General features: G+C 38.7%; 1 protein-coding gene across 3 annotated transcripts in view; it reads right to left on the bottom strand.

Annotated features, from left to right (window-relative positions):
- Positions 1–16,440, bottom strand: part of ccdc146 (coiled-coil domain containing 146) — a 51,557-nt gene that overhangs the window by 20,408 nt on the left and 14,709 nt on the right. For all 3 annotated transcript variants that reach the window (XM_030440112.1, XM_030440114.1, XM_030440113.1), the window contains exons 3-11: positions 12,490–12,572; positions 10,978–11,193; positions 6,453–6,510; positions 4,093–4,175; positions 3,766–3,859; positions 3,575–3,648; positions 2,766–2,993; positions 2,541–2,630; positions 2,046–2,142 (exon numbers count right to left, since the gene is read on the bottom strand). In XM_030440112.1, coding sequence (XP_030295972.1) covers positions 2,046–2,142; positions 2,541–2,630; positions 2,766–2,993; positions 3,575–3,648; positions 3,766–3,859; positions 4,093–4,175; positions 6,453–6,510; positions 10,978–11,193; positions 12,490–12,572 — 1,023 coding nt within the window. The remainder of the gene's footprint in view (positions 1–2,045; positions 2,143–2,540; positions 2,631–2,765; positions 2,994–3,574; positions 3,649–3,765; positions 3,860–4,092; positions 4,176–6,452; positions 6,511–10,977; positions 11,194–12,489; positions 12,573–16,440) is intronic.

Below are 16,440 nucleotides of genomic sequence, written 5' to 3'. Positions count from 1 at the left end.
AATTCAGAAGTTAAAGTCAGAGTTAAGTCTGTTCAAACAGATCTCACATCTGCTGTAAGTCGGCCCTGCAGCTTAGTGAGAAGCTGTAAAAATGTATGATCACTTGTTTCTCTGGTTGGAGGCCACTAAAAGACAAGAGCACACGTACTCAGTACAGCATTACCAAACTGAAGATCAAATACAGTTTGTGCATATTCAAACCCACATTAAACATTGACTGCAAAATAATTAATGCTATATATCAGAGTTTCCCCCTGAGGTCTCTCTTATAGCAGTTAGATCCAGTGACACTCAGACTGTTCACTGAAGCGCATTAAAAACCGAATGCTTTAAGGCGCTGAGATTGCCCTTCTCTGCAGGGTTGCTGGGCCTTGTGTTCAGTGGTTCAGGGTACTTCAATTCTAAAGGTTAAAGTGTGTTTACAGGTCTTGGGGAGTAATACCGGATTCATACAGTGACATACTTTAGAAGCGAATGTCCTGATAAATCCTGAGCTCCTGTCTGGTAACATTTATTTCAGAAGATCAAAGTTTAATTCTGTTTTCTCTGTCCTACTACGGCTTTTAGATTTGCCGCTTAAATGTGTCAATGTATTTGCTGCGGTAACAATACTGCTTGCATGGAAATTTTTTTAATAACTGAAAAGCAATCTCTCTAGTCAGTAAAGCAGAGTGTACATGTGTTTCGAACCTGCCCGTGTAGGCACATCTAACCATCTGAATAATGCAGCCTGTGATAGCAGGAAAAACACTGCACCTTTGACTAGAGAACAGCTTTTTGCCGCCTAAAGACAGCAGTGTGCCATTACTGCGCCTGACCACACCTCATTTTAAAACCGAAAGGGGTGCACAGATGGGCGCATTTGCTATTTACACAACATGGGTGCTGGATGCGAAAATGACAACTGTGTCTGTGTGAAACTAGCAATGATATTTAACACCAGGAGTAAGATAAGATAAGAGATAAGATAAGATAGAGTCCAAAGACTTGTGACTTGACTCGAGACGTCATGACTCAAGTAACTTGTCAGTGTCCATTTTAAATTTTCATTTTAGTTTAATTTCTTTTTGTCTGGTAGTCACTGCATTTCACTGTTTAAAAGTAATGGGGAGAAAAATGTTCTTTGTTTGATTACATTTAGATAAATTGGCCAGTAATAGCATTATTAGATAGGTAATAATACCTTGTCTGTTCACTCTATTCAGACCAGATACTGCAAGTAAGACTGCAGTATCTTGTGGCTGATAAAAGTGCCGTGACTTGTCTTGATTATGAATTATGAATTTGACTTCACTTGACTTGACACAACCTGCGATTTGGCTTCAGTTGACCAAGAGAAAATGACTGAAGACTCGCTTGAGGACTGGACCAAGTGATGAGATAACACACCACGGTGTAAATATCACCATTGTTCACATCAGATTAAAGATTACTGTGATGCAATTTCTTGGTACACCCATTAAAAAATCATTATGAGTAACTGTTCACGTGAGAGTCAGTAGTTGAGTGGCGTATTATTGGAAATGAATGTACTGTACTGTACAAGTGCATTTGTTTTCAATATGTGTGTAATCCCTGGTGCGTCATGTTGATTTCCTTTCATATGGTTATGTGCTGGTGAGATGTGCTGACACATTTCCCTTGACTCTTCCTCTCATCTTCTTCTCTCTATTTTCTCTCTTTAAAAAACTGTCACAATCAGTAAAATGACAGGAAGCTCAAGCATGAAAAAAAAGCTTCTCTTGTCATGCAGATTAACAGTTTTTATGAGCTGATTACTGTGATCATGACATTTATACTTAAATGTTCCCACACCTGTGTTTAAGACAGGGAAATGGTCCTATCCGATTGCCAAGACTAGTGAAAACATAATGTGGCAACTCATTAGGAGTGTGTTGCTTTTAGAGGCATGTACAGAGTCAGTTTTACATCATTTGGATGTTTTTTTTATTGTAAATAATGAAAAGTTCCAGACCAAACAGGAATATTTAAAACCGGTTTACGATTGATCAGATCTATAGTGAAAGAAATAATCTAGAGGTCACCTGTGCCTGTAAGTCATTGTAGATAGACTGTGTGTGTTTCAGCTGCTCATTGGCCATGGTCAACGCATGCTCCATTCTCTTGAGGGCTTGCATCTGCCTGAACAGAAACACAGGCACCATCATCATCATCATCATCATCATTAAAATCATCTTGATCAGGCTCTGCTTCCTACACAATATGAGATATGCAATTTAGAATTAGGCTCATTACATATGGCTTACTGTCAAATATACAGGTTTTGTTTTTGATCTTCTTTTGTCAGCCTTTATATTGTACATCCACCGTGTAAGACATTTTTTATTGGCAAACTTATCTAAAAAGTACAGCAACAAGCTGTCAAAACTAACAGCTCTTTGATTTAATATCTTTTAAGTACACGTATTTCCTGTATTCTTTTGGTGCAAAACAGCTAAATCTCTTTTCGCACAGGGTGTACTGATGTGTGGGGACTCAGTTACGTGTGTGATGGAGCTCAACTTGGCATCATCCTGTACCTATTTTTCTCCCTGAGCTGCACAGATTGACTCTCGTACAGGTGCTTCCGGTCACACATGACATTGTGCAACTTCATTTCCAGGATACCTCTGGTGATGAAAGACACAAAGCGTGAAAACACACAGCGAAATTCTCTCCTACTTGAAACAATTCGAGTTGAATTGTCTATTTCTACCTTAATATATTTATCTAATGAAATCACTTTTTCTCTTTAGGGCATGTACCTGTTCCCTGTGAGCTGAGCCTCCTCCTCAATTCTAACCTCCAGCTCTTTTAGCAGCCGTCTGTACTCCCTCTGACCGGCCTCTACTTTTGCTCGAAGACCCTCCAGCTCCTCATTCATCGCCTTCTTCTTCAACCTGAGGGAGTGGTTACGCTGCTCTACCTCCCTCACTTGCTGCTCCGTTTCTGAAATCTCTCCGTTTAGTGCTTCTGTCTTCTTCATCGCAGCTCTGTTGCATTTGGAGGGATGAATTTTAAAGATCATACAAAAGACAAAGGGCGATCTTAAGAACCAAGAGAAGAATATCCATTCATTGCTCCTCGCTTGCACTGCAAGAGTGCATATCTGATGAAATAACAGCACGTGTAGCCATATTTTTTTCATATGCCCCCCACCAGTACGACTCAGCTTTGTGAATTTCAAATTACAAGTCGTAGCTCACATGGCGCATACAGACCGCTCCACTGCATCACTTGCAAGCCAAATATTAATTTGAAAAAACATAAAAGAGACTGCAGAGAAGTGGAACCATTTGCGAGTGAAGGAGGGGCTTGTGACTACAGTTGCACTTAATGATGTTAGATGCACATGTTTTTGTTTTTTTTAATCAAATCAGATGGACTGGATTCGAGCCACACGACAGAAAGGATTGTGTGAATCAGGGAGCAACTTTTCAAAAGTCTGCCGTCTTTTATTCTCAGCGCTGTCTCCCCGAGCACCCTGACTGGCTCATTTCTATTCCATGTGGTCAGTACATTAACTTTCTTGCCCTTCTCCGATAAATAATATTCAGGGGTTAAATGTACTTACTCCTTCTTAAAGTGTTTCCTTTCAATCTCCTTCAAAATCTGGTCAGGTGTGCTGATGAGCTGGGCCTTCTCAGCCTTGTTACAGCGCACAAAGAGACACACACAAATGGAAGAAGCCAGATGATTTGTTATTCTATTGATGGTGCGCTGCCAGCTATGCCCACTCACACGCATGCTCTCATAGACACAGACCTCTTTGAGCTCTATGATCTCCTTCTTGTCTTCCAGCTCTTTCTGTTCTTTCAATATCTGCGTTTCATGGGTTTTCACATCCTCCATCAGGCTTCTGGGCAGGGAGTGAGAGCAAGACACACACCAAAAAGCACGCTTATTATCTGAGCAACTTTGATGAACAGAACTTAAAATATTCAGGCGTGCTGCTTCTTCTTAAAACAGACAATAAGGGCACACTGAACTCAATGAAACTGAAAGTCATGAAGTAACACAGTAAGCGCGTACACCTATGCCAACGTGCAGGGTGATTTGGGTAAACTGCCTGTGTGCTCACAGATAAAGTACCTGACTTCCAGTTGTCTCTGGGCAACCTCTTTCTTCAGATCCTCATATTTGTCCTGCAGGTCCTTTGTTCTGCTCTCCAGCTCCTGGAGGAGCCGCCAAACAGTTTGAAGATTAGATCACACATCAAGAAAATCAAGTCTATGATGAGAATTTAATTGTGCTCGAGGCTGTACGGGCATAATACTACAGTTTGATCCCAGCTCTCAGAGTCAGTTCCAGCAGCATTTGTTTTGTCCTTCATAGAGTTTTGTCTTCAGTCATTTACATATTTTTGTCCCAGAAAGCTAGTTTTGGTCTTTTTTGTTGTTTTGGTGGTAAAACATGTTTTTTTCATTGCTGTAATTAGCTTTTGTTTGACGCCCAAAAATGTACATCCCTTTCTTGACAAGTTGTTCTTAAATATTAAAATCAAGGGCTTTCCAAGGACAATTCCTTCAAACTTCGGTCCAGACAGAAGACAGAAACGGAGACAGAAAAAATCAAGTTTAATTTAATTATTGCTACATGAGACTTTCTTGTAGAACTAGCTTGCTTTACAGAAAATAAAAAAAATATCAAAAGATGACTTTGTCTATTTATGTCTATTTTCAAAGACTATCTAGACCTTGATTTTTCCCTCAAATTCCCAAAGGTTTAATGATTCCAAGGACTGTGGAAAACCAAGTTGGACACTAAAAAATCATTGAGAAAAAGTTGGATTACAATAGCCGGTTTGCCCACTAAATTAGCTCTGGTTCTGGAAGGATTCTGTTTAAGATTCTCCGAACCAGCGTTGCACAACGCATAATGACTTGTGGAATATGACAGCCCCACTTCGGTTTGGTTGTTTGGTTTGGTTTCAGCTGTTAAACATTTCTGAACCAATTTATTTTTGGTCGAAATGCTCAGAATGGTTCAAAATTAGGTGTGCTAACCAGCTGCATGTTGGAAATGCAAGCACGCCTATGAAGAAAAACAACTGCAACTTAACAGCTGTTATCAATTGAACTTTTATAGCTAGAGTGCGTTTTTGTTCACTGCAGCATTCATCTACTGTATAAACCACAGAAATAATTAGAAATGTATGTGAGGAATCTGCGATGACACACATAGCTTTTTAATCATGTTTGACAAGTGTGTATGTGTGCATGTGTGACAGAGAGAGAATAGCTCCCTTGGGCGCCTTTGAGTGTTTCATTAGTTTTGATATCACATTTGATGCAAAAGGTCCCGTGGGTAAAGGACTCAGAGAAAAGGCCCTTTTACACATACACTCCTTTACATAAAACTGTTCTGGTAAAGAAGCAGTTTCTGTTAATCGAATATCAAACAGAAGAAGGCATTGCTTTTATGGATATATTTTGACCACACACTTCTGGTGTGGTACATTTTTAGAATTGGACCATGTATGGAAACTAAACCAGCTAAAGGCATAAAAGCAAAGCTGTAGTGCATTTAGGATGTTTTGTTCCTGGAATTAGCAATCCAACAGCAGTTGTGTAATTGAATCCCAAAAGTATAAAAGATCCAATAGTGAATTAACACATGCTGAATTTATTTAACACGTTCTAAAAAGCTCAAACTCTAACCTTATTCAGCCCTCAACAGAATTCTGATGAAGTCTGTTGATTGGAGAATTGTGAATGTGAAGCTCCTTGAGTCTACCCTCAGGGTCTTGTTGTTTATGTTCATAATTTGTTACCTCTGAAAGGATTTTCTTCAAAACAGTCTTAGGACTGAGAATTTAACCCCTACTGCAGATTTCAATGCCCATCCAAATGTTGGCAATGTTCCATCTCCCCTTCATTTTACTGTAACTACATCTGATAGACTAAATCCCAAAAATTATAGGCCTACTGTAGGCCTATTATTTTTGGGATTTAGTCTATCAGATGTAGTACAGTATTACACCCTACAGAATGAATAACAAATACTGAAACTTTAGTTCCTTTTCACATAATCTTGCAGAGATCATATATATTACGATATATGATATAGTGTGAGCATTATTACATCGAATTGTTTGAGTTAGATGAGAAGAAGAGATTCATACAGGAAGCAAGAATGCTCTTAGCAGCTGACTTTTTCAGTTTCCTTTGTGGATGATTACCAGCTATTACTCACTTAATTCTCCTGTTTAAACAAAACAAGGATTTAAACTCATTCTTTTGTCTGAATGGGAGACTGGAGTAGAAAATGTTTAACTTTCAAATTGCTTCGAATTGCTCCAGACAGAGCCAATGGTAAGTCTTCATTTTTTAGGGATTAAGCTTGAATGGAGGCTTAAAGTAAAACTCATATTCATCCTCTCTGAAGACGGCTGTTTGAGTAGTAATCCACGTCTATGAAACTACACCTGCATGGTGCAACGATGAACTTACAGCAGGCTCCGGCTGAATCTCACTCTCTCTCTCCAGATACTGCTTCTCTTCCCAGAGACTGCACGGGGTGAGGTAAGGTGAGGCGGAGAGAAGGAGGGAAACGTTTGAATAAGAAAACAAAATGAATATGTTATTAAGAGAAGCAAACATGTTTCAGTTCGTGGTTCAACAGAAAGAGGAATGCAATGAGAGGAAGGGGCATTTACATTTTTTTAAAAAAACATACTCGTGCAGTTTCCAGTTAATCGAAGGTTAAATTCTACTTACTGGAAAGAGAAAGCACCTAAAAGGAAATGACACAGACTGCATATTCTTAAAACTGGTGTCAAACATTTAAATAACTTGCTATGAAACCTTTCTCCCATTAGTGCATGAATTAAAAAAAAGAAAAGAAATCTATGTACTTCAGACCATGGATTTCCAACCGTACCCTCAAAAATACCCACCCATTCCTATCAGATGAACTCAAGTACCCCGTTTATTAACACTACCTATCATGTTCCCAATCTGCTCTTATGAATGGAATATAAACTGGATTTGGACACAACACCAGAACAACATTACTGCTCTATGAAACCCAGCACATATCGCATTAGGTCTGAAAGGCCCTTTATTCACCTTTAACTATATACAAGTAGATACTTGTTTTTTCATTGATTCAACTGACTGCTACATAGCTACTACCACAATTTCATTACTGCTACTTAAGATAATAGCTTATTAACTATCTTAACCATGTATCCATTACCTTTAGCTTACTTTTCCAACTAGTTATCACTTTTAGTTGACTGTCTCAACTGATTATGTATTACTCGGATGTAACTATTTCAACCATTTATCCATTATTTTTCAGCTAACTATTCTGTTTATTACTTTAAGCTAACTGTTTCAACCATGTATTACTTCTAGCTTATCATTGCGGCTGGTTAGCTAATTATAGCAGCTTGTTATCAAATATTTACTATTTCAACTAGTTAATCATTATTTTTAACAAACTAGTTCAACTGTTTAGCTTATTCTTTCAACTGACCATACATTACTCGTATCCAACTATTTCGCATTAATCCATTACTTTTAAGAACCTATTTACTATGTTACTTTTAGCTGTCTATTAACTTTTTGTCACTTGCTTACTAACATAGTTTTCACGTATTTTAAATAAGTGTCAGGGTGTTAACCCTTATGAAGTATTTGGATCCATATTTTGAAGTCAAATTAAAACATTTTCTTAAGAAAGAGCTTCACTTAATTTTTCCAATGTACTCTCCTGTCCACTGCAGAAGTACCCCAGGTTGGAAATTACTGTCGTAGACCAACATAATGAGTAAAAGAACCGTGCCATACAATCTCTTCCAAACATACACAAAGAATTGGAACTAAACTATCCAACACTGTGCAAGTGTGCATATAAAAACATGATTTCCATGAATTTTTCATCTTCCTGCGGCAGACGCTTGAGCAGCTGATTAAACTTTGTACGAAATAATTTCAAGTCAGCTCTGTCATTGTGAAAGAACCTTACAACGACACGTATTGAACAGCTACACGTTTCACAAAGTAAATGATATTAATCTTCTTGACAAGTTGATATATTGGATATTAACTGATATTCGGAGAAAGCTGCATGAATGCTAAAATATGCGACTGGAAAAAGTGCTGAATTCCTGTGTATCGGTCTGGCTTTAGATAAAAGGACGCAAAGATTTTAAAAGGCATATTTGCATGCTGAGCATCTGCTTGTCATATGCAGACTGCTGGCCATTTGGGCAAGAGAGGGGAAAAGAACAGAAGAAAACATAAGGAAGAGGGGATTAGATTAGGCCAGAGGGGACAAAAGAAAGGGCAGAAAGAGGTAACGAGAGGACAAGAGAGCTTACTACCAAAAGCTGTCACAAATAATATGCACACTCATTGTCTAGTATTGTCTATTACTGCATCCTCTGAGGATACTCTGTAAGCGGTTTTCATTCAATATTTCAATTACTGCTGTGCCTCCAACTATTTGCCACAGTGTGTGTGCTCCGCACTAAAAATCACCGTATCCTACAGATCATATCTTTGCAATACAGTGGTGACTTTACGTGCTGTGATGGGTTTAATATTGCTGAGGCAATCGAGGGGCAAATGCAAAAAAGGAAAGATACGGACAGAGATCTACTTGTGAAAAAGATTATAAGCTATTGAGTAAATAATGAGCATTAGAAATGTTTAATTTAGAAGTTTAATTCACTTATTTTTCTTTCTTCTTCTAACTTTCACAGATACGTCTGAGAGCTTTTTAGCATGCAAAAACATCTTCTTTTGAAATTATTATTTTTCAGACCCTCGTCTAACTGGGACCTTTACAACTCATCTTCAACCTGTACATACACATTCATATTTCCAACTAGAAACACCTCTCTATTTCATCGTGTTAGTTCAGCTTTTTCAGAAGTTTCATAGTTATTTCATATTCATAGTTCCAAGTTTCATGCTCTTTTCAAACCCTGTCAAATGTTCGAACCAAGAATGCAGTGATTTCTTGGGTTTCCCTCCCTTGAAATTACTTATACTTCACCTATTTTCAGTGCTCACACTTCAATTACTGAATCTTTGGTGCTTCAACTTCAATTGCAAAATTTAAATGCTTCCACTGCTACACTGAAAGAGAGAATTAAAGTGATTTTATTTTGTTATTTCACCTTTTAACTGACAGATATGGAAAGGCTTTAATCTTTTCAAAAGCGACCACTTTAAGTGATTCAATTTACAACTCCAATTTAACATCACACATTGAATTATCATTTTAAGACAGACCTGCAATTTTTAGCTTACATAGGTGCTCTTTTATTTTTTCCAGGCCTCTAAAAATGATTCAATCCAAGAAAGAACTGTCCAGCATATGTACCCTGTGACGAGGGGTCACATGCAGACGTTGCTATGTTTTCAAGGGTCATAAGCCAAATTGTTTGGGAACCACTGGTGTATGTTATCATGTTGCTTAGCAATGTTCCAGTGACCTCCCATTGGCCCTTAAAAAAATTAAGTTTGTGTACAGAGAAGAGGCAAATACTCGAGTGAGTGCATGGTTTTCCAGTTCTGCGCGTGTGTTTGACCCTTTGAACACACAGATAGTGGTGTTGAGTGAGTTGGGGGAAGGAAGAGAGAAACCTGCAGCAGAAAAGAGGAAAATTGGTTGCAATGAGAAAGGAGACTCACGGGAACGAAAGGAATGGATTAGAGGAAAGGAACAGAAAACAACTACAGGACTGACGTCAACAAACCGAACCAGTGCGGAGAGCTCAGACAAGTAAACATGTTACATACAGAGCAAACATTTTAAAAAATCCACTTCAGCCTGGTATTTATATGATGAATTGCTTACATACATTTTTTCCCTTTGACGCAACTCTTTGAAATAATGTGGTGACTGAAACAGAAACAGCATTAGAGGCAATGGCAATAAAATTTCCTCTAACAGTAACAGAACATTTTCTTCCTATTACAGGGAACAGTGTCAGTGGTACAGAAGAAAAAAGCTGTAGCCAAGCAATTCAAACACACACCCACACACACAGTACCAATACTATTTGTGTGTGTTTATGTTCTTAAACTCTTTCACCTTCACCTCCCTCTAAAGTCAATGAAAACTTGTGAAGATGCCGCCTCTTATAGCTCACCTCAGTTGGGCTCTACTTACTTGCACGCGCGTGCGTGTGTGTCTGTGTGTATGCATGTTTTTGTGAGTGTGTTTCCATGCACGCGTATGCTCTCCGACTGTACACAACACTTCTGGGTTTTGTCCTTACTCTACTCTATCTCTCGGGTCAGTGGTGTGAAGTTAATCTTGTGTATGTCTGCGTGTGTGCCTGTGTGTGTGCACTTATAAGACAGACGAAGCTGCATCTATTTGAGAGATGTATTTGTATCTTGAATCGAATGTCTTTTTCATTTAAATCATTTGACATTTGATGTAACATGAGTTACAGCAATAAAACTATATATATCAGGGTTCTCCCCAGAAGGTGGAACAGCGGCGCTGCGCCGCTATACCGCTCGGTCAGCACCGCTATACTCCGCGCGTGACAGTGTCGAGTGTCCGTCCGTCCGTCCGTCCGCCGTCCCCCGGTTGACGGCTAGGAGCTCCCGGCTGACGGCGATGAGCGTCCGTCCGTCCCCCGGCTGACGGAGTTGATGACCGGCTGTCCGTACGTCCGTGTCTCCCCCCCCGGACTGACGTTGACGAGCGGTCGCGCACCCCCCCCCATATATATATATATATATACATATATACATATATATATATACATACAGATATATATATATATACATACAGATATATATATATATATATATATATCTGTATGTATATATATATATATCTGTATGTATATATATATATGTATATATGTATATATATATATATATATATATATATATATATATATATATATATATATATATATATGTGTATATACATATATATATATATATATATGTATATATATATATACACACACACACACACAGCATATATACAGCTCACCATTTCAGTTTATGCTGTGTCTTGTACTCTCTGTCCTCAGCAGCTTTCAGTTCATTGTATGCCTGGAGGAGCTGCTGCCTCAGTTCATTGACCTCACTTTCAGGCTCCTCAGAGGTGCTTTGCTCCTCTGTTCTCTCCACCTCGGCCTGCAGCCTCTCCAGCTCAGCACGACACCTCTTTGTCTCTCCCAAAAGCTGAATCTCAGAATCCTGGGAGCTGTAAGATGAAATGATTTAAGTGTGTGGTATGCAGTATACAGATATTATTTACTAACTGCTGAGTACATTTACACTATTTCTAGAACAGTTGTTTGACCAATTTGACCTCCATTTGGAGATTATTTCATAATTATAAGTTGAATAACACAGCTGGATTATTGCATTATTTCTATTTGATCAGTTTTCTGTGTGAGGACATGACAGTACCCTGTACTTTTCAGGAGAAGTAGAACCATTGAGATGAATCCTTGCAAACCTTTGTTAACTAGAAATAACCCTACAAACAGCCTTAACTTCTATCTTTTCACTTAACCTTGCTACAATGAGCAAGTAAACATGCAGTAGCTGCTGATCGACTACTGAGCGCTGGACCAATCAAATTTAAACATGCACATTTAGATTTTGTTTTCAAAAGGAATTACACAAAGATTTGTTCTATCCACAAGACACTGAGGTCACAAAAGTTAATTTCCCTCCCTCTGTTGCGTGCCTTGGTGGCGTTTAAAGCTTAAAATAATACGTTTATGACTGACAGGTGTCTCAGCCTATTACATTCAGCAGAGTGGTTGTACCTTGCTTATACTGATTCAGCTACATCCTCCTGTCCACCTCTGATGTGAAATTAGGATATCTGGCTGCACTAAGTGAGTGTGAAGTAACCCAACTAAAGGCTTCAAAATAACTCAGATGCTACTTCCATATTTTTGGGATCATATATAACAGCAGACAACTAGATCTGATAAGGAGTTGAAGTCTCTTTCAAGGACACTTCAGCTGAATGGATTGTGGCTGTCACGAGCAGTTAACTTCTCTAGTATACTCAGCATCTTTTAGGTCACAATGCACCTCCAAAATATGACATAACTCACATATGAGTGTCACAATTATGAAAATAGGACGCAAATGCATAACACTAAAGACAGGCGGGTGGAAAACAAAAAGCAGGCTTTAATAAGCTGATGTAAAGCTGAAGTCTGAAAAGGAAGCAACAAAACAAAAACAGGCAGGGGCAAATCCACAAAAAACAAGAAAGAGAAATAAAAAAAATAAATAAGGCACAAACCAAAGAAGCACGCGGGACACTGGCAGGAACACAAAGGACACCAGGAACGACAAGGGACGGACATGGGAAAGCAAAACAGACCAGCTGACACATACTGAGCAGGAAGTAGACAAGACACAACAAATAGGATATAACTACAAAATGAAACAGGAAATCAACAAAACAAAAACCAAAAAAACCAAAAAACCAAAAAACGTGACAATTAGCTTTCATTATAGCAAGAGAACATACCTCTTCAGAGTATTGTGGAGCAGCATGTAGCTGGATTTCAGTTTGGCGACTCTGGTCTGGCTGATTTTGCCCAATGACAACAACTGAGGAGCATGAAAATAGAAATATTACCAATCAGAAATACATGAAAGAACAGTTTGTCATGAAGACTTTGGAGGTAGGACCTTATTTATGGTCTATAGTAACTCTAAGTGTGTAAGCAACATTTCCAAACTCCTATCAGCATATGATTGGTGGCTGGGATTTATACATTTCCCCCGCGTCAATCATCTACATCCGAGCACTCCAACTCCAGCTGGACATTTAAATACTGTATTCAGCTAAGTGGGCTACAAATCTTCTTGTGTGCGTTTGCCAGCTCAGGTTGCACTATTTCAACATCTTTGAAGTGACCCAGAGCTGCCTGAATAAAAGATATGAATAGAATAACACATTTTGTGGAAATCTCTAGTTGCCGTTTTTCCCAGCGAGAATATTCAATAGGGTAATATTGTTCTGAACCAGATACAATTCTGACCAGTAAGCTGTTTTGTGAAATTGTTTCGAGACAAAATTAAGTTCCAGGAGTAGAAGAAGAAGAAAACAAAACCACTAGAGACCCCTAAAGAGATCAAAAGTCAGAACAGTCAGTTTTTTGGGGGGAAAAAAACCTCTTTTATATGTGTCTGAACTTACCAACAGAGCCCAGCTCCCTGATGTCTGTGAAAAGGATTTAACCCGAAATTGGGCTGAATAAACCTTTATCAGCGCAGCAGTTATCAGAGTATCAAAGCACCTATCACAATGAGTATGAAAAAACAAACCCCCAACTATCTGCAATCTCAAAAAGAAAAATCTTTGAAATTGGCCCGAAAAAACATCAAGTTACGTCAGTTTTTGAGATTACAGCTACCATTAGCTGTGTTGGAGTAATTTTAAAGTTGGTACACAGCTGTGAAACCTTGGTAAAAACAAAAACACGGCGACAGCTTTACAAAAAAGGGAAAATTATCACCAAGAGCTGTTGATAAATTTCTCTCTGTGCGAAGGTTGTTGTGTGCGTACATTACAGTGATAGAAACAGAAGAAAGGTGTTGTTCTCTTCTTATCTCTTCAGAGCCAGGTTGGCATGGTGGGGAGTAATGAGGGATAGCCTCGTCTGTATCAAAGAGCTGCAGAACTGAGGATATCTCAGGTCGGACTGTGTAGCGGCAACGAACACACACAAACACACTGATTATACGCACATACAGGCACACACGCACTGATAACTCTCCCCGACTTCAAACATTAGGGATAGCCGATTATGTTTTTAGATTCATCCCATTATACTGTTTATCTGGGTATTGTCAAACGTGCTCGCAAAGCGCCCGAGCACGTTCCAAGGGCTGAAAGGACAGAGATATGGATGCTGTGAATGATGCAGATTAGGGCTCTCGTTAATATGATTTATTCTGATGTTTTTCAGTCACTTTGCATTAGCAGTCACCCAAGGTCACGAAACTACAAGCAAAAACACCTTACTAGTATTACATGATCAGAGTTTAAAATGTTAAATCTCTCCCTCTTACATCTTGAAATGGTAAGTGGGTCATCTGTCCTAACTTCAACCATACTCATGTAATCTATTATTGAGTCCTAAAATAAGTGAATTACAGAAACATGTGAAATGACCTCATCAAACCAACACAAAATGATAATTTTAAACAGATTTCAAAGCTAAATAACACATCCAATATGGCCATTGTGGGGTTTTCAAAAAAGACATACCAGTGATGCGGCAGACATCCTGGCCATACGCTGGGCATTTATCTGAGAGAAGCAGCCCAAAGCGGTTTCAGGCAGCCTCTCTTATTCTGGTGCCAAGACTTATCTTCAGCAGTATAGAGAATGGGGGGAGGCTTTTATGGGGTGGCTGCATAAGGCTCACATGTGGCAGACCACATCTTTGAAGTGAGATAGAGACAATCACTGGAAGATATTGATGCAGGCACATGGACACACATACACAGATGCCCTCAACTTAATGAAGCAAGCATGTGATCTGCACTGAAGAACAGCCGTAAACATTCCAGCAATGTGAGTGCGTGGTGCAGCAGGTATGTGAAATGGGTAACAAAAAGAAACCTGTGGGCTTTCATACTCCGCACCCTCAGGGAGAAAAATAATGACCACAGAAGCACGGCAGTGAAATCCTCTGTGTGACGGAGACAACCACCATCTCTCTCGGTGTGTATCTCTACCTTCACGTCTTAATATTTCTGAGTTGAGCCTATAGCTAGATTGAATCACTTTGTTAGGAGAAGTTTCCTCCATCAGGGCAGAGGGCCACTTCTGTAGCTGAAATCAATTATCCGAAAAAACTATGTCACTTCTCTGGAAATATGACGAGTGCATGAGATATTCAACCGAGCCCAGAAAGAGAAATCCAATTACATGACCTGTGGTTATGAATCACTTAATATACCGAAACAAAAGCCATGTCCCACAAACAAATAATCAGTGCCAAGTTAACGAATCGACATTGAAGTTTATAACAAGACTCCAAGTAGGGTAACATCCAGGCTGTGGGTGAGGATCCACAGCTAAGAGTCACTCTGCACAGTAAACAATTAATTTAAAGAGCTTGTATTGCTTAATCATTTTATTACTAATAAGATGCTCCATGAGATTCCATATTGTATGAGCAATGTTTGTGGTTGTGACTTTAAAAACCATCAAAAATGACCACATGACCACATCGTCATTACAGATGAAAACAAGAGGATTGTTTGTTGTTTATTCATTAAAACTTCATTATCTGTCTGCTTAGTAAGTAAAAAAAAACTACATAAACCAAATCATAAAGGCATCAATGCTACTGCTGTGACATTGCAGCAATTACAGTTTTAATACATTTTAAATTAAGTTGTGCAACTTTATAAACGTATAAGGGAGCGCTGAGGATGAGAACACTTCATTTAAACCCGCCTGTCAGCCTACATCTGCCATGGTGATGTATCCTCCAGCAACACTTACTGTAATATAATAGATCAATAATCCAATTTCCCGATCTCTCTAAGAGGGAGGCAAGTGAAATAACTTTCAAGCGAGGTAATAAAGTTCAAGAATGTTTTCTAAAAATGCCAACAAAGGGCACTGTTGAATATATTAATTAGTCACATACATCATATCAGGTCAAACCCCTTGAGATGTATCTCCTGTTTTCAAGGAGGTCCCAAAACAAGTGTGTTGTGCTACTAAAACGTCCCATTTCCCTTCATTAACACACTCCTAAGACACAGCGGTAAATGCAAGAGAATCGTTAAGCAGCACACATGAATAGAGAGCACCCAGCAGTTTCAATTAATGATATCCACCCTGACAGCCAGTGAGGCGACCAAAGCAAGCCAATTTTGCATTTATTTCAGTGACATGTTGCAGGCGAATATTGTGTAGACATATTTTCTTCATGATACAGATAAAGAAAGGCTATTCAGTCCAAATTCAGTCCACACTTTCCTAAAAGTGTGACAAAGAAGTAAACCATTAAAACTGCAATATGATGTAGGCTAAATTTAGTAGAGCTAGACTGAAATGCAGTTTCTGGGGGTGATGCCAATATTAATATTAGGAAGTGAAAAATTCAGATTTTTATTTATTGGCCAATATACAAACACCTTATGCCATGATCCCTCAAATGTGTTTATCATTCTTTTGTGACAAAGAGATGTAATGGAGGCAGAATATTTTACAGATTAACAATCAACTTTATAGTCTAGAAGGATATCAGTGAACTTAAACTGTAGACTTAACTCAAAATTGAATAATTGTAAATCATGTTCTTTGAAACCAAAACATTTACATATCAGCCGATATCAAGAACAAATACGCCAATACCGATATATCTGTGATAGGCCAATATCAGCCGATAATATCGGCCAACTCATATATCAGTCATGGTGTAATATTTACTTTTTAAGCACTTTTAGC

Source organism: Sparus aurata, chromosome 14 (genome assembly GCF_900880675.1).
Source record: "Sparus aurata chromosome 14, fSpaAur1.1, whole genome shotgun sequence".
Lineage (NCBI taxonomy): Eukaryota > Metazoa > Chordata > Actinopteri > Spariformes > Sparidae > Sparus > Sparus aurata.
Note: the sequence above shows the minus strand (reverse complement) of the source record. Positions and strands in the feature narration are given on the sequence as shown.